Consider the following 19,563-nt stretch of genomic DNA (forward strand, 5'->3'; position numbering starts at 1 on the left):
AGCACTGCACATTAATTTAGTGCATTTGAAGCACGAACTGTGCATCACTGGTGACAGCAGTAAAATATCCTTCATGAGCTGTTAATCTGTGCATCTTTATCATATGCATGAGGTATTAATGAGTTTCTAAACTACTCTTACATCTCTTCATAACTGAAGTTGTCAATGGCTAAGGAATAAAACTTTGGATATAAAAAAAGCAGTGCAAATACTCTTCACTTAGAAAACACTGGTTTTGGTTTTTCACACTCTTATACTACAATGTGATGAAAAGCACCTGTCTCATGTAAACTAATTGAGCTCCTCTGTGTTCTGTGAGATTCATGCCACTAAAATTCTGGCCTGTGTTGCCTAACATTGTTCCTGGCATCAGCATTTAATTGTTGAGTGGTGAGGATCTAGGAAACCGTGCCTTCAGCCTTAGAGTACATATGATATTTCACATTTACTTGCTTTCTATCATGTAAATGTTGAAAAAAAAGCCATTTATCATTGTTAGAGCTGGACTCAGAAGACTAATCTGTAGCAGGCTGCCCTGCCTAGTGACTTGGGTGCTATATACTTGCAAGGGTGTTTCTTTCATATTGTAGATAAATGCCGGAAAAAAATTCTCAAATAGAACTTTTAAACTGAAACTGAAGCTGTGTATTGATAAAATTCCTCACTGTGGGAGGAATCAGCATATAGCATATATTAGCTATACAGCTACGTGTGAGGTATTTTGTAGGTGTAAGGCAGAGATGCTCTCTTAATGATGTTACTCTTGAGTTCACCACTTTGTCATGACTGTGTGAATGCAGGGAGTTCAATGGCAGGAAAAAAACTCACTCAGATACCAAGAAATGAAAATAGAAAAGGCTCAGTTTAGAGCAAAAGTGTCATGGAATGTAAGTGAGGAAGGCCTGTAGGGGCAAAGTCAGTATTTCCCATGCCTGGCCTGAGGAATACAGGGAATGCTAAAGAGGTTAAGGAGCATGACTGGAACATGAAAAGCAGAGTGGGCATCCCTGAGTCCTGGCAGGAGCATGTGGAGAGAGCAGGGAAGGGCCTGTGCCTCATCAGAGCTGGAGGCATCTGCAAAGGAATGGAAGGATGAAAGGCAAAGCAGATGAAAAGATGCAGGTTTTGTTGGTGTAATCTTTGCACTTTTATTTATGTGTCCTTGGGATAATGGAACAATGATCATTGGTGTTTAAACAAATGTCCATCTAAACTCATCTTTCATAGGCCTCTGAAAAAAAGGGTCTGTAGGTGGACAGTGCAGTTGGACTTGTGAGGTTGATGTAATTAATGAAAAAGAAGGCTGGACTTTTAGCCTTAAAACATTAGGACAGTCTGATTTGTAATCAGAGGAGACAAATCACTGGGGTAAAAGTCAGAAACCCATCTCATAAAGGAATTATTTACATGATTAAATAGTATGTTGTCATATTTGGGGGCTCACATCATGTGTAATCAAGTATGTATCTGCATGTCAAGCTATTCTGCCTCTGAAAGAAATTAATTAGTTCCTCCTACTGCAAAAAAAATTCAAATCCATGTCAGACAATTAGATAGCATAAATGAGGTCTTGAAAATTTAGTAGTTTCTGTAAGCATGTTTGTGGTGGAGGTGCCAAGATCTCTTTTCAATATATCAGAATGTAGCAGAGTCCTTGTGGTTGACTAAGAGCAGAAATTAATTAAATTTTATTTTGATTAGTCCTCTTTAACAGTTACTGTAATTTCTGAGATCATTTTGCTAATGTTTATTTCTTTGTACTTTAGAAATATTTTACTCAGCTGTTTTGTGTACTTTTAAATGTGCTTCAATTGGAATTTTATTAAGAATATTCCAGAAAAGAGTCTGAGACTATTCTGGAGTAAAATTTAAACTAAGTACAGCGATGTGACCTCAAAATGATAGTCATAGTGAATGAAAATCTTAAGAGTAAAAAACAATTATTTTATGGCAAAGCATTCTTTAAATTACTCCCTGGATTAACTTCACATTAAATCTGATTCACCATAATACAAATACCTTTCCTTAATACCTGATCTAGGATCTACCAGAGGAAAATTATTACATTGCTTTTTACTTACATTGTTTCTTCATGAAAAATACATTAACAAATATGCAACAGCAGAATAATGGCAGGATTTTAAGATATAGGCTGATCTATGCAGAGTCAGGATCACATTTGTCAGATAGCCAATTTCAAAGATAAAGAAAACTGAAGATTGATAGAAAAATTATGGAAAATGCAAAAAGTCCTTTGATCTCTGAACTGTTATGTCATGGATCACATGCTTTTCTCTGGGTGCTCATATGCCTGCTTTTTTGTCACTGTTAGCTGTTCCTGCATATCTCACTTTAATTTAATGTTTCTGAGCCTTGAGCAAGTTTCTTCATAAAAATGCAAAAACAACTAGTTACTGTATGAAATGCCAGTGTCTCTCGTGTTCGTATTTCCTTCATGTTCCTTGATTGTTTTATGTTAGATGGGATCTTTTACCTGATTTTTTTGCATAGTCTTTGTTAATTAGTCAGGCATTTCAACACAACTCTCCTAAAAAGGAAGCAAATACACATTATCTTTCATTTGAGTGTTTTACTGTTGCTTTTGTTTTCTGTATGTTTTTGGGTGTATCCTCTCAATGGTAAGAAAAGTTGGTTGGGTTTTTTTCCCTTTCTTTGCATGTATCATTGCACAAGATGGAAATCCCTGATCACTGTTGACACTGAAATCTTTCAGAATCATGTCCTTGAATCTTTAAATCCATTTAAATCCACAGAATGTTGCTTACAACCGAATCCCTAGTCGTCAATAATTGTGAAATATGGCATTAAAAAACCCTCAAACCCCACAGAAATAATGAGCTGAGATATACATAAAAAGGCTTAGTAAGGTCAAATACAGGGAATATACTGAGCACAGCACAGGAATTGGGCTGGCCAAACAAGCACAGCAGCCACTGTGTCAGCATTTGCTGACCTAGGAAAGTGTGGGGGCTGACCAAAAAGGTGATATCCATCTGGTTCATTGTCATTTGTATTATTTCTCTATGGTCTTTCTTCAAGCACTCCCTTCAGATCAGTTTGCTACTGTGTTAAAACTGGCCTATTCTCCTTAAAAGAGGAGACTTACTTCTCTGAGTAATGGTATTTTAGATTAAAGGGAGTAACTTGATTTCAAAACAGAGAATTCCGATAGAACACATGCTGCAGTAAAGGATCTGAAAAACAATGGAAAATAAGACAATGTATTGTTTGAGAATATGACAGGCAAATCATAGCATGTAGTTACACTTTCTAAGAAACTGGTTTTTTACCTATTTTGCTTTTATACACACAGGCTTCCTCCTTAGTAAGTGTGTAAACAAACATTAAAATATTGAGTCAAGAACTGACTATTTTTTTATTTTAAAATTAAAATACAATCAGGTTCTTAACTTGAAAGGAATGGCAATGCTTTGTAGAGAAACTGTAGGATAGTGATTCATTCAGTAGAGTTAAGAAAGATGAAGCAGAATTTGCGAATTATGTTAGCATGACTGTAAGTTGAACCTTTCAGGTTAAATTTCAAATCCCTAGAGAAGAACATATAGGGATATTATATTGTCATCACTTGAAAGAAGTCACATTTTAATTTCTGCATCCTCAAAAGAGACAGACATTAGGGATAGAGCCTTACATCATTAGAAGGTGAGTTTGAAATTTTCTTATAAACAAATTCTTGCCAGAAGCCCAGTAATTTTCCAGCTGAAAGCTCTTTCTGGTAAACAGAACATTTTCAAGCCATTTCACGAGTAATTAAACATAGCTCGATGTATTAGTGGTTAATTTAGAGACTGGTTTAGGACTTCTTTTAGAAAGAAATGGGGTTGTGTATCATTTAGCAACTAAGATGGTCTAAGATCTTATTCTGATCATGAATATTCTGTGGATATTGTCATAGTCTGGGAGCTAGGTCCTAAATTTTCAATTTATTCTGATTATAGTATGTGTAAAGTATATATAAACATTTAAGTTGTCTGTGATTGCTAAATTTTCTCGTTTTAAACAAAATGAGAAAAGTAACACTTGCTGATAGATTCTGGACTACACCTTTCTGAGGGATGTTCCATTTCAAACCTGGAACATCAACAAATTGGAAACTATGAAAATATGGTTCCCTTTTAGTCAATAGGTTGATAATCAGGTTGGTTTAATAGCACGTTTCCATACCAGGAAAGACAATGTGATTAGCAGGTGAGGTTTGTACATCTTATTGATGCAGAGGAGTTAAAGTGCTTCGTGGGGTGTAAGAGCACAGTCTCATCCAAGTCCTGAGCACAATATGGAAAACAAAGGCAGTTCTGGTAAAGACAGCTGCTTGTCCCTTCTTGGAGTCATCTAGATTAGAGCCTTGTAGAAGAAACTCGTATCTTTCGTGTGATTTAAGGAAAAAAACCTGCAAGAACTAAGGAATAGCCTCTAACCCCATCTACCTTCCAGGCCTACAAGCCTGAACCCTTTATATTGAAGTGCCTGGCACTCTGCAGGCTGAGGGATGCCAGCATTGGCTACAGATGATATTTTGTTTGGTTTGCTACACTTCCTGTCTCAATGGTTTCCAGCACAAAAATCCAGTATGCATATAGACCATATATACTGTCTGCCTGATAATGATTCAACATGATATTGTCCAGGAATAACTGTTCTGGATTTTTTTTTTCTGATGAAGTCCAGGGTCTTTATCTGATTAAGGCAACTGAATCCTTAAGTATTCAAAGATGGAGCTATTCAAGGACAGTGAATTTCACTTTCTTATCTCATCCTAATTTAAGTTTAGTTTCCCATGTACAAATCCTAAATCAGGGTCTCATGTGTAAATAAGAATGGCCATGTTGCATTTCATCCTATTTACGACCATTCTTAAAGAATGTAGGGAAAAGGTTCACCCTCTTGATTCTTTCCCCTTTTAAACATTTATATAGCTCTCAAGTGTTTAAGCTAATCTGATGTTCTACTTCTCATTACCAAGACCTGCTTTGAAGTACTTTATTTGGCAATTCTTCAGCAGAACATTTATTTTTAACAATTCCAAATGCCAGAAGTTAGTTTCACACATAACACAGAGTGCTGAATTCTAGCAACTCCTATTTTTTTTCCTACATTTTAATTGCAGTATTGCAGTTTTAAATAAAAATCCTATTCACATTTTTACGTTGCCATATACATTACATGTACTTTATTCTTTTTTCAGAACCACTGAGATGGTAATGATTTTACAGCAAAATTGTACTGTAATTACTACAGCTGTTGTGCTAAAGCATTTATGTCTTGCTCTGTCTTTTGAATGAAAAATTCTTTTAGTGAAAATGGATTTGTTGGAGCTGTTAATTATTCAGTAGAAAAGACATCTCAATTAAGAGGTGTTATTTTTTCTACAATACTTTAGGCAGACTAAGATAACTCTTAAATGATTTTATGCAATAGTCTGTAATAGTTCATAATGCAAATATTTGGGTTTTTTACATTTCACAATTTCTTCCCAAAAATACAGATCTGTACTTTGTTCCTCAGATCCCATGATACACATTAAAAATAAAATTCAAGATAAATTGGTTCTGTCATCCCATCTGGAAGGTGTGATTATATATTAGAAGTAAAACTTTTATACTTTAGCTCTTCAGGAACTAAGTAGGAAAGGAGGACTTCCCAATCCACTGAGAAGTGGGAGCTTGGATCAAAGTGGGATTATCTTGGTGATTATGTTGATCTGTTAGTCCAGCTGAACCAACTACCCTGATTCATCTGAATGCACAGCTGCACGTGCACAGGACCCTCATCTGATCGGGTGGAAAGGCTTCAGTAGAACTGATGTAAAGTATTTTGAAGGTAAACAGGTGGAAGAGGTACTGTTACCCATACTCTTGTGCTGTCAGATATGGGAGCAGGTGGGGCAATTTTTCCAAGGAAAAAGGAGATGGAATGGATCACCCAGTGTTAGCTGGGGCACACATCTGACCATGTTCTTAGACTGAGTATGGAGGACTTCCAATTCAAAACCTCTTCTTCTGTGCTGCATTCCCACACAGGCCTGCAGGTAACCCCTGTTCACTTGATGCATTATCAGCTCTCAGTTTTGTGTGTGTTGACAGAAATGCAGGTAGGCAAGAAACAACTGGACATGACACTTGGTGCTGTGGTTTAGTTGACAATGTGGTGCTTGGCCAAAGGTTGGACTTGATGATCTTGGAGGTCTTCTCCAGCCTTAATGATTCTGTGATTCCATTGCATACCAAGCAACAAAATGGAATTATATTTCATGCTCTGCCCAAGGAAGCCAGCAGGTCAGAAACAAATATAAAATAATTATAAATAGGCACAGAGTTCCCAGATTACTCACCAGGTTACAGACTCTACAGTTGCAGGTTTTTGATGTCTCAAAAAAAAATCTGTAACTATTAAGCAAAAAATTTAAGAGTTACCACAAGTGTTAACTGTTGAGAGTTTAGCCACATTTATAAAAGTTGACCTGTGGTTTGCAGCAAGCAAATTATGTCCTGGTTGTAATTTCTGTCTCAGAAAAATGAAAATGTTAATTATATATAGGTTATGTAGTATTTACTGTAGTTTGAGTCCACATAGAAATCATAGAACAAACTCATTATTTTAATGTTCCTGTATTATTTGCTCATATGTGATTTTATCAAGTAGAGGAAAGGATGTTTGTGCTGTCATAGTTGAAGATTCTTTGATCATTGTTGAAGATTCTGTAATCATTGCCAATGACATTATTTTAGTGCTGAACACTGACCACTCTTGTCTCCTTAATGGCTGCAGAAATTGCACCAAAAAGTCTTTAAAAAGCAACGACAGCAACATGTTTTCTAAGTATTAGCCTAGAAAATATTTTCAGTACAAAGTTACCAGTTCTAGTTAATGCAGTTTTAAATCAAAGCACTTCAGTTGGCTTTTTATATGGTAGCGTGGTATCAATATTTCTGAAAGGACTTTTTACCTCTTTGCGTGTCCTTGTCAAAGGATGAGTATCAACATTCAGCAACCCACATTTTCTGGTCCTGTGGACTGAAGGAGATAATCTGCCTTTAAGAGCTTTGATCACTTTGCTCAAAGCTGCTGTCTTCAGGAAAAATAAAGCTTTTTAAAGCACTGCTGGAAATAAGGACTTTGTGCCTTTTCTGTGTGCTTATCACATTGGCTCCAACAAGTTAAACATACCAAAGGTCAGCCATCGTTTTCAAGCACGATTTTTGATATGTGATGAGTTTACATTTGATTTCCCAGGTTGTTGATAGTTGAATTCAGCAAGTACATGATGAAAGCTTTGAGACATCTTGTAGTATTTGACAACTTCAAGACAAAATAGCTGTGGCTAGGACACTATATAATGTATAGAGAATTCAGGAAAACCTTGTGGATTAAATTTCAATCCTCAGACAAAAATAAATATACAGCAAAAGCCATTAGAATTATATTTTGCAATTTCCAAATCACTTCTATATATTTTTATTGTCTTTGATTTCAAGGATTGATTGTGAAATGGGAATGTCAAATAATGGAAATAGACATTGAGACAACAGAAAGTGTTACAGTGTTTAGGGTAAGGAGATTCACTGATTGCTTGTTGGATCTAACAATAGACAGATAAAATGCCAAGATGTTTGTACATACTAAGTAATTTGAAGTTTTTTTTATAAGCTTCAACCCAGAAAGGAATTGAACAGCAGAACCAAGTAGGTATTATTAATAATGGCTCTTTAGCAGAAGTGAGAGAAAAGTTTGAATGACACTTAAAGCTTGGCTAAGTTCATTCTGTAGCTTGGGTGTGCACAAAGGAAGGTCAGAGAAATTCAAATGTGTGAGGATTCGTGATCATGACATATATTAAGTCTAATGGTGGAAGTGACTTTTGGGAAAGGATGAGTAACTTGGGGAGGCGTAAGAGACAGCAGGGAAGAGCAGCAGTAACAGGATCCCAGATGAGCCTCCTCCTCTGGGCTCTCTCCAGTGTAGCCAGAGAAGATGATGGAGGGTGGTGAAAAGTTACAGTGCTGCAAATAGCAGACCTGCAGTATCATTGAGGTCAAGGCACCATGGCTTATCAGGCACTTGGAATTTGTTTATTAGGTTTGTTGAGAATTATGCAAAAATTTAAAAATGCTTTCGAGACCTTGAATTGGTTTATGGTTTCAGGTGGAGACCTTGTAAAACTCCATGGTGTTCTGTGATTTCAGCTGGGTGCTAAAGCAAATGTAGGAATTTTGAATAAATTTTTAAACACACTTGTTTAACCTTAACAAAGGATAATATTTATGTAGTATTATAGTGGTAAATATTAAATTCATAGGATAACATAAAATGAATTGAAGCCTAATAGAGAATGCGTGTCTGAAGGAAAACCATTTCATCTTGCATAAAAATAATATTGGTACAACCAAGGCAATTAAGAAAATGTAAAATTCAGTGTTGCTATATAGCTGCACAACTTCTATTTCAATTTTCCAATATGACATTGAAGTTTTGTTATATCAAAGTGTCTGAATTACCAGCCTGGTCAATATTTATTTTCTAATGACTGAATCATAATTACAGATCAGCGTGTACCACTTAAATGCTTAAAATAATCATGAAATACATGTGATTCATGAAACCCTTAGCAACCACAAGGCTTCCTGTGCATATGCTCAGACACAGCAGTGACTGAGAAGTAAGTTCATAAAACACATTTGCAGCACTGAAAACACGATACATCTTTCTTGTGTTTCTCCATGTAAGGGTTTGCTGGGAGCCCCTCTAAGTAGAAGAAGTATTAAGTAACTGCATTGGGAACTGCATTTTTTATGATTTCAAGGAAGTGAAACACACTTTAGGGCCCGTGTCAAGGGCTGCCAGTTCTAACCCTGTCTCCCCATTGATTTGCTGGCCTTGCCTTGCTGGGCAGATCATTCCCATGTCAGCTTGTTTTTCCCTGACAAAATGCACAATACCTTGCAGTAGAGATTAGCCATTTTGAAGTTGTAATAATTGGCCACTTTGTAAGTGCAGGTAGGAACAGAAACAGGAGTGGCATCCCAAAGGGATCACTTCTCAGTCTTTGCTACCATGCTGTGTGTGTTTCCTCAGCATCTATTTGAATTTATTGGAGGGAATTGTCGTATTTATGCAATGATTTATTTTATACATCTGTGTTCTTAACAGATATGTGTAAAATTCCAATTATACCAATTCACATAAAAATAATTGGAATTTGGGCAATTCATATAGGGAATTTTAGAATTCAAGTGAAATGGTGATATTTTGAATTCGTTGTGACTTTTCAGGATGTGGTTTTGCATTTTGGATTCCTCCTTAATCAAATACTTTCTTGGATCTCAAACAGGCATCTAAAGCAAGTTGGATGGTGGTATGGAGATGTTTTTAATAGATTAGGTGAACTACTCATTGTTCATAGTTTGGAATTTTTGTATATTGACCCTTTTTAGAAGCATTCATGTTTGAGTGAGGATGTAACTTCTGCCTTGGAAAGCTGAGGAACTCCTGAGTGAGTGATGCTTTCTACAGGCGAAGATTATTCAACTGATTTTTACAAGAATCACTACAGGTAGCAAAACTGGTTTGTGGTTTTAATTACAGATGTTTTTATAGGAAAACATCCCCCTTCTCCAAAGTTTTGAAAAATGAGTGGTATTTAAACTAACTATCCATATTGCCAGGGTATTGTTACTCTCCTCCTCTTTAATTTTAATTTTGCATTATGTATCAACCCATTTTTACTTTGTGACATTAATTTTGAGGGTCAAATCACTTTTTAAATAAAGTTTACAATAATCCACTTAATTTTATTGTTCAATATCAAATAGCCCAAACAGAAGATGAAACACTTGCTTACAGAAAAACTATCTTTTTTCTGTCCTTAAACTTTTTCACACATTGTCACAACTGTCACAGCTAGGCTTTTCTCAATTAATTCATGGGATGATAATGATTTACAGCTTGGAGTAAACCTAACCAACACGGATAATTTTTTTAACAGCACTGTGAAAATAATATCAATAATTATTTCTCTTTAATTAACAATAGCATGTGTTTATTATTTTTAAAGAATTACCTATGTGTTCATTGCTCATCTTCAACAGTGACATTCACTAATTTCAAAATACAGTAGGAAGCAAGGTTAGTTTACAGTTTACTTTTACAGTTTATTTCACTTCCCCTTTAATAGGACCTGTGGCAAAAGCCATTTTTTTTTTTTTTAGATTTTTTTTTTTTGGTTCAAAGTTTCCAAAACAGTTTTAAGTGAAGCCCAGATGTGTAAGTTAGAAATCTGTTTCTCTGCAATGCTCAGTGGTGGGGAGAATTATGTGGCAAATAGAGGCAGTTTAGGAAAAGTAGGCAGAGGGTCTTTTTCTCAGGTTCAGAAGTTAACTTCTGAATTTTCCTCTTCTGGTTCTTAAAGACTCTGAAGCTGAGCCTTTAACACTGATTTATTCTCAGTGATCACTAACAATTTATTATACCTTGGTAATAAAAGTAGCAGTTTAAAAATTTAATCCAAAATTGAAATTGTCCAACTTGTCTGCCTCTATATTTTAAAATCTCCCTCCTGAAGTAGAGCCAGCCCTGCACCTTTCTTTGTTAGCACTTCAGCCTGTGGTTAGTTATTCAGTATCTCCAAAAATACTTCTCTCGTTGGACTTTTCTTGGCTCCATAGAAAAGAAGACTTTCACATGAGAACATTGCAAAAAGTCATATTTGATCACTGACTCCTTACTCTTAAATTTTTTTTCTTCTTTTTCCTTTTTGTCATAGGAGGCTTTTTGAAATATCATAATATCACAAAATCTATCTTCAATTAATTTGGCATAACTGCAGAAAGCTACAGTAGATTTAACAAAACTTTGCTTCAAACATGGGAGAATTTTAGTGGAGAAGTGGGAAACAAGTGAGCTGTGATTTTGATATTGTTAATCAAGAAATGCTTCTTCGTCTCCCAGTAAAATCCTTTTTTCCTCTGATTTTCCTGTGTTGCTGGTTGGGCCTCAAGGGATTTTGTCCACAGCTGGACAGGAGCATCAGCTGCACAGAGAGGTGAGGCCCCAGTAATGTCACAGGCATTTTATTGAAGAGAGATGGGAGCAGAGTGCATTTGGACTGTCCATAAAAGCATTTAATCCCACAGCACTGTTAGTGATGTTTACCCAAGATGACAGAAGATGGTTCTCCACCCACTCCCTTTATTGCTTGCAGATGTCTCTTTCTCCCTTACAACCTGGGGCTGCTAGCTTTTTAATGCAGTTATGAGATAAATAATCTTTTTTTCAAGTTTTAGATCACATTAGTTCTGCATGCAGTATTCTTTGCATCTTAAACCAGTTCAAATAGTCCTTTTTTCTCTTTCACAAAATAACTCCTCCCTTTTTTTTTCTTTCTGCTGTCTATTATTTCTTAGTAGCACAGTTCACAGGCTGGGTTATACAATCACTTCCAGTTTTAAGTAACACCTCAGGTTTTCAGATAGTATTTCTAACATTCGTTTTCAATTTATCACAATTAAAAGAAAACAAACAAATAAAAATCCTTCCAATCCAGTTGAAGAAGTAATTATTTTTAATTACCTTTTCACAAGTTTCTTTGCCTTGTGGAGGCTATGGGTGTGTTAACACTTGTTGCTTAGTCTTATAAATCTGTACAGCAAAGTTTGGGCACAAAGGACTTTCCAGTCACATATCATGAAAACATGATGCACCATGAGGCTGATTGGCCATTTAAACTGTTTTTTCCCAAGAGTTTTTGAAATCTCCACACATTCAAAGCTTAAGCAGAAATACCTGTGAGCAGTTTTATCTAACTTTGAAGTCATGCCTATCTTTGAGGTTAGCCCTGTCTTGAGCAAGAGCTTTCACCAGGTGGAGGTCCCTTCCCAACCCAACTATCCCTTGATTCTATGATAGGTCTGCACTGGGTCAGCTAAGGACTCCTGGGGACACCTTCACAAAGAGTGGTGCATGAGATAAGGTCACTTGTGTCTTTCTGTGAATCTGCAATATCTTCAGAATCATTTTAAATTTGCCTGAGCAGTGTTTCCAAATTATCCAGTCTGTTACTGCTCTCTGCATTCCTCCTGGATTACCAGCTTTACCCACAGGGCCAGTTACATTTGTTGACTGTAACCTATGCAGCAAGATATTGCAAGATCTTGTTGGCTTGAAGGCTCCCCCAGGGACTCATTTCCACCTACAAGCATACAAGTTATTCCAAATACTTGTCATTGATAGAGACAAATACCTGTCTCGCCTCAGATAATGTGGAATCACTGGAAATTGTAGGATTTGAAGCTGTTTTAAGTGTTATTTTTCTGCCAGAGTCTGGCCCCCTGCTGTGCAGTATTACAAATTTATATTTGTATATGTTTGTATATTTGAAAACAAGTTCTCAAATTTATTTATGCTCCCACTTTGGAAAGTGTGATTCAGAGACATGCTCAGTCAAATGTGGAGGGAACAGTGGAAGTGACAGAAACACCCTACAGCAATTTGCAAGTAGTGGCACTGATGCTGCCAGACCCACCTGGGCATTTTGGCACTGGTGCTTAGGAAGGGCTGTGTGTGTGTGTGTGTGTGCAGTACTGAGGAGCACACAGCAGGAGATGTGTGTGCTGGGTTCTGGGGGATGTCTATGAATAACCTTCTTCAGGCTACAGGTACCTCTGAAATGGAAGAAGTTATGTGCTGGAAATGTCTCCCATGCATATGGTTATTTCTGTGTAGGAGATGAGCTCCCAGAGTATTTCATCTGCCCACTCTGAGAAAAGTTTTTAACACTACATTTTCCATTCCATTGATATGCAATGCACTGTGTAAAATACCAAGAAAATATGGTTGCTAAGAGCCTTATTTGTTGCAAGTGCTAGGCTAATTTGAATTGAATTAAGGCTTTAGAGAACTGAGGAGGTTGATCTTAAAACCCTGTTTGCTAAAATTATCCTTACACACTTGAACATAATTGTACTTAGGCCAAAGAAATATTTAGAAAAACATGGAAGTGGTTTTATGGTAGAACAGTACTTTCCAAGTTTATGCATTTTTTTTTCAAATATTGCTTTAATTTTGTCATTTATATATTTTAATTAGGTCCAATATTGCATGCACCCAGTGAAAATAACATATAGTATATATGTATGAAATATATTATCATCACAATCACAGAATAAGCTGAGTTGGAAGGGACACACAAGAGCTGTTGAGTCCAGTTCCTGGCTCTGCACAGGACATTCCCAAGAGTCACAGCCTGTGCCTGAGAGTGTCCAAACACTTCTTGAACTCTGTCAGGCTTGGTGCTGGGACAATTTCCCTGGACAGCCTGTCCCAGTGCCCAAACACCCTCTGGTTTAAGAATCTTTATCTAATATCCAACCTAATCCTCCCCTAACACATCTTCAGGCCATTCCCTTGGATCCTGTCACTGTCACCACGGAGCAGAGATCAGTGCCTGCCCCTCCTCTTCCCCTCATGAGGAAGCTGTGTCTGCAGTGAGGTTCCCCTCAGTCTCCAGTTCATGTAACATTTGCACTTTTTGTGTATGCTCATTCATGTCATAAATATGATCTTTTTCTGAAAGTACTTGTCTTAATGCTGTATCAATTTTGCTGCACTTTTTATTTAAATGCTCATTTCACATTTTTTCCTGCACATAAAAAAGATTATTTTATGAAAGTTATGTAACAATAATGATATATCCTTAATTACAGAAACCTTTATCTTACGTGATACAAAACTGTGGACTCTTTCTACTCAGAAATAGAGCACAGAAAGAAGGAAAATACCTGGACTTTAAGCATCCATTTAGTCACACCTCTGCACTGTTACTGATAAGGATTTCATTTCACTCCAGTGCTTTATCTCCTCTGTATGGTTAAATTGAGCAGTGTCAGAAGTGTTCTTGTCAGCAGAGGTTAGGAAAAATCTAGTATTCAGGGAGTTTATCTGTGGAAGTGTATTGCTGCAGAGACATGAGTAGATGCATTACAAAATCACCTTTGGGCGTATCCATGTTTGTACTGCAGAGCCAAGTTCTCAAAACTTAAAGTTTAAAGCACACTTGGGAATATTTGGATTTTTCTACTGCCACAGGCACTGCCTTTCCTCTGGTATAATGGTGAATTTACTATAAGCACTGACACAACAGACTTCCATATTAGCTCACACTAATAAGAATACAAATTCTGCAGCAAAAACACACTGGAAGCCTAAATAAAAATTAAAGACATTCAAGTGAAACAGTGGTTATAAAAATTATAATTACCTACCTAAGCATGTAAAAATTATAGTAAGACAACACACAAAAATTGTTGGTTTTTTTTTGTTTGTTTTGTTTTGTTTTTTTTAATTAGAGATTTAGGCATAAGAGTAATGTCACAAATGAATAGGAAATTACTTTGATGATGGTTAAAATGTCCTCTCTGACTTTCTGAAATGTATAAGCCATTTTTTAGTACACCTTACGAATTTAGCAAGCTATAAAAACACAAAACCAGTCACTTTTAAGTGCATTCTAAAGTCAGATTTTCTTAAAACAAGACAAGAGATGGAGTGATGGTCCTTGCCTCTACATTGTTGTGTTGATTCCAATGTTTCAATTAGAAAATGAAGTCACTAAATTTGATAGAATTATCCCACTGATGTTTTTATTTCTTTTTTCTTTTTTTTCTTTTTTTTTTTTTTTCCACAGATTAAGATGCTTGGTAAAGCAGCTGGAGAAGGGTGACATTAATGTGGTTGATTTAAAGAAGAATATTGAATATGCAGCATCTGTGCTGGAAGCAGTTTATATTGATGAAACCAGGTAAGTCTGAAGGGGAAAAAAATTGAATAAATGTTGCAAATTTTATTTTAGAAGTTTGGTCTTTGCATGCAATTTTCACTGACATGAGCTGAAGGTCTGTGCACATCAGAAGAAGCATATGTGGCTTGTGGGTCTTTTAGTGACCAGGTTAAAGCAAGTAAGATTCCAAAGGTCAGATGTAACTGTTGTCTGGAAAGAAATGCTCACAGAAATGAGTCAGAATAGCTAGTCAGTAAACACACAAATGAATGAAAAGCTATGATTTATTTCATAATGTTTGGTGCTTAGTTTCTGTTTATTGTTGGCAGTATTACTGGCAGTCATGTGGGTTAATTCCAATTAAAATAGAAGCTCTAAGTATGTGGCTTCTTGAAAGAGTTTTAAGATATGGACTGTATTGAAATTAGCTGGCTAACTTTCTGTTTTCATTCTGCACACTGGCCTTTCTAAGTTTTTCCCTAAGCAGAATGGTCTTGCAAGGATGTCTGCCAAAACTTCCTCACTGCTGCTGGAGTGTGCAGTGTATGTCTCAGTTCTACATTTAAAATTATTTCATGGACCTAACACTCTCTGTGTGGTGTGTGCCCTCCCCTTGCCAATCCAGGTAGCTGACACAGTGCTTGAAGTCCTGCCCCAGAGACAAACCACTGGCTATTCCTCCATACACCTCCAAACACTGGGATTAAATGGGTGTAGTATTCACAGCTCTTTCTGAGCAGTAGTGCCAGGACTGGGAAAATAAATTGAGATTTACTTAGCTTCTAAACTGAGGCAGCTTCTGTGGAAATGAATAGTAGTGTTGCCGTGAGGAATCCAGGCTTTCTGGCTCTGTGTGGGAATATCAAGACAAATAGCAGGCATTTCATGCACAGAGAGAACAGCTACCACTGAAAATACATTGGCTCTGGCAGCAACAGGTGCATTGTTTTTGCTGTACATTTTATGTATATCTTTCTGTGTCTATATCTGTATTTATTAATATTTATTTATTAATATATATACATATATATACACACATATAAATCAAGTTCTGCTATAAGTAATAGTTAAAAGTGAGGCTATAATGAGATATACTTTTCTACTTTTTTAACATCAGTGGTTTGTACTTCACTATTGACCTTCCATATTGTTCCTTTTGGTTTACAGCACTTATTTTGGTTTTAATTTTTCTTCCTTGGACTAATGGAGTCCTCACAAAATTTAGAATCAGTATTATGAATTTTTTCAACCTGGTGGTCTTTGTTTTAATTTTATCCTAGAAATGTAGACTGCCCCTCCGCATGGTAGCTGGACAATGTAATGTATGGTTCTATTTTAAATTTTGACACTTCCCCAGTAAAAACAATTGTAAATGATAATCTTTAAAATTTTTAATTTATTAACAATTGTAAATTGTAAATTTATTGTGAGGCTGGGAAACACTGTAGTTGCCACAGGTACTTTCATAGTAGAGTCTTTTCCATGGCAAGCTGCAAAGATAATTATGTTTTAAATAGCACGGCCATTATTCTGTAGTCTAAGTCTACACTCAAAAATATAAACACACAAAGAAGGTCTCTTGAGTTCCTGGGAAGCCAATCCTTAAGGAACAAAGCAGAGTAGCACTGAGTCAAATGGAGGCTGAGTTAACTTGTGTGGTTGCATTTGTCCTTGTTCCCACCAAAGAATACAGGATCTTTGTCTTGCACAGATCTACTTCCATGGGAGGCTGGAACTGAGTTAATTGCACTCAGTATATTTGAAATAATAGTTTAGATCATAAGCAAAAGGGTCTGTTCCTGCTGAGCCTGAACATGCAATTTTATACATCACAAAGTTCAGATAACTTCAGTAAGTTTCTTACATATGAATTGCTCTTCAGTCAATGTCTGCAACTCATGTGAAAATATCCATTTCTGTCTTAAGTGCAGTATTGATCCCTGGATTTTGTCCTGATGAATTCACTGACCCATTGCTAAAGTATCCAAGCAGAGAAAGACCTCAGCTTCAACCAGCAATCTAAAATTTAATCCTGTTTGTGGTGTTCTCTACTTCCACATTTTTCTAGATGACAGACCTCAAAATCAGCTGAGGGAAAGATCTTTTACATATTTCTATAGACAGGAATAACAATCTCTACAGATTAGACATAGCAATAAACAGAGAGTTTGTTACTAAAATCCTCTTAACTCACCTTTCTGTTACAATATATATGCTATGAAATAGGATGATAAAGTACTCCTGACTGTGGTCCCTCACCTAGTCACCAGTCACCAGAAGGACTTTCTGCAATTCTTCACAGGCACAGAGAAGAAAAAAGCAAAAAGAAAAGTCAGAACTAAGGTCAATAAAGAGATCTAAGTATGACATACCTCACAGAACATGGTCAATAATGTAGTCAAGGATCAATGAAGAACCTGGTCTGTTCCACAGCTCCAGGAAATCATTTGTGCTACTTAAAAATTAAATCTGTGGCATTATTCTGGCAAAACCACTTTTCTCTTTATAAGCCTGAGGACTTTTTCAGTGAGCAGTTCTAATTTCTTCCAGTAGAAGATACCTGTGTTTTCCCCCATATACCATTACTTTATTTGAGTTTCCTGAAAAGCCTGTATCATATTATAAAGCTGTGTGTGCACATAGAAGGACATTCAAATGTATGTTGATGGCATATTGAATCTTTATTTAAAGTGCAACAATCAGCTGTAATAGCTGTAGAATTCACACCATTTAGCAGAGGATGAAATATTTTTTTTCAGGTTCTCTGACTTTGTCTGCTCTTGTATTTCTCCACACTATAGCAATTTATCTGAGCATATTTTGTAGCTATTTACACAAACTAATTTTCATTCTTGAGCTTTCTAAAACTCTATGGAGCTGGGTTAGGGCAAAAGCAAAGAAAAAACACAACAGATTTTATTTTTGAACAGGGATTGGCATTAGGGATAACCTTCCAAAATGAGGAAAAATTGGTTTGACGCAGTGACTGTCAATATCTCTATTAAAGGTTCTGAGCTGATGGAAAGTTGGAAAGCCCAAACACCAGGCATCAAGTAAATGCTGCTTTCCTACGAGCTTCATTGTCTGTGGCCCCAATCACTCAATAAGCTTGTTTAACAAGCTCCTTTTCAGACTGCTGCATCTTCCAGTGCTGCACCAAACCCTTCCATGAAAGAGATCAAACACCCTGGTAGCTGAAGCAGAGGGTCACCATCAGCTGAAAATAACCAGGAAACTCTCACTGTTCCAGCCCCTCAGCAGATTTCCTCTGTGGAAGAAGTTCAAACTTACTCAAGAGATGTTATAAATGATTCTGACAAATCTTGCAGAATTTTCTCCATTAGTACCTGCCACTTGGCTCAAGGCAATGGAAGAAGGATATTTAGAGTCAAACAGGAAATAAATACAGCCTGATAATTCAGTCATGACAGCTGTTCCATTCCTTGTAAATGCAGCTCTTCATTCAAGCTAACTGAAAAGAAAATAAGTCAAATAAATTCTAGATGGAAATTACAAGATTATAGGAAAAAAATGTATTCCAAAGCTTAATAATAATAATAATAATAATAATAATTAATACTTATTGTGGAGACTACTTTTATGTTATTCTCCATGAAATCAGAATAGCTTATTCCAATTATGTTTTATTTTTAAATGCCTTAGTATTTTAGAAAACATACTTGATTTCAGGAGGATATTTATCTGTGCAGTTGCAGTTCCATACAAGGTTCTTGTTTATTTTCAGACTGTATAATGCCCTTTGAATAAGGCTTTAACTACTTGAGAACTTTTGACCTAGAAGAGACTGCATTTCTGTAATGCATGAAGTAGCTCTGTATTATATAACTGGCAGGTTTTTTGAGCATCTTTGATTCAACAAGGCATAATAACAAATACAGGTTCCTGAAGAAAAAGGAAATGTCATTAAGGGTGACATTGTAGCAATATATATTTGCATGAGACCTCTGAAAATAGTGAATGTATTTCGATGACACTACAATGGCAGACACAGTTCTTGATAAAAAGCTTTTATTTAGGAAAAAAAAAAGTATACATTGTGTGATATGTGTAATGTTAGCTAAAAAGGAGGTCATTGAACCTGGACTTTGTGACTGCTGTTGTAATAAACACCTTGAACTAAACTGAATGTCCATTGCACTATTCCAGCAATGCTCCAAATATTGCTGTGGTTTTGGAGCTTAAACAGGGACAAACACATTCTCAAATTTTGGGCAAAAAAGAAATATTTTAAATTACACGACAGAGTTTAGTTATTGCATCTCACCGTGGCTGTGGTACCCTTCAAGCACAGCACAGGAATGTCTGTGATAGGAACTGCCCGTGGGTATCTTTGCCACGTGAGGTCCAAGGAAGCAGAGAGGAGCAAGTGCTTGGCTGGATACTGGTGCTCCCAGAGCCCTGAGTTGTGGAAGTGGGCATGGAGCTTAGCAACAGCCCAAGGACTGAATGAAACTCTCCTGGAGATTCTGAGGTGAAGAATGGTCAGTATGGCCTGTTCTTGGGCAGCTTTCAGTATAGAGTTGGGGTTGTGTTTGCAAACTGGAGAAGGCTGTTCCCTGTATTTTCAACTTTTACAGTACTGCAACAGAACCCAGGTCTGTGGCAGCTGCTCTATCTTAGGCTAGGAATCAGTGTCTCTGAAAGTGATAAACTGGGATGATACTTCCTTGGTAACCCTGAGCTTTCTTTCACTCTCTTCCAGCCATCAATACATGTTTAGGAGCTTTCCA

The 19,563-nt window shown here is 36.6% G+C and overlaps 1 protein-coding gene across 4 annotated transcripts in view; it reads left to right on the plus strand.

Annotated features, from left to right (window-relative positions):
- Nucleotides 1-19,563, plus strand: part of PDE1A (phosphodiesterase 1A) — a 143,592-nt gene that overhangs the window by 74,949 nt on the left and 49,080 nt on the right. For all 4 annotated transcript variants that reach the window (XM_056496833.1, XM_056496831.1, XM_056496832.1 and 1 more), the window contains one exon: nucleotides 14,720-14,833. In XM_056496833.1, the coding sequence (XP_056352808.1) occupies nucleotides 14,720-14,833 (114 nt within the window). The remainder of the gene's footprint in view (nucleotides 1-14,719; nucleotides 14,834-19,563) is intronic.

The sequence above is a fragment of the Oenanthe melanoleuca genome, chromosome 7 (genome assembly GCF_029582105.1).
Source record: "Oenanthe melanoleuca isolate GR-GAL-2019-014 chromosome 7, OMel1.0, whole genome shotgun sequence".
Classification (NCBI taxonomy): domain Eukaryota; kingdom Metazoa; phylum Chordata; class Aves; order Passeriformes; family Muscicapidae; genus Oenanthe; species Oenanthe melanoleuca.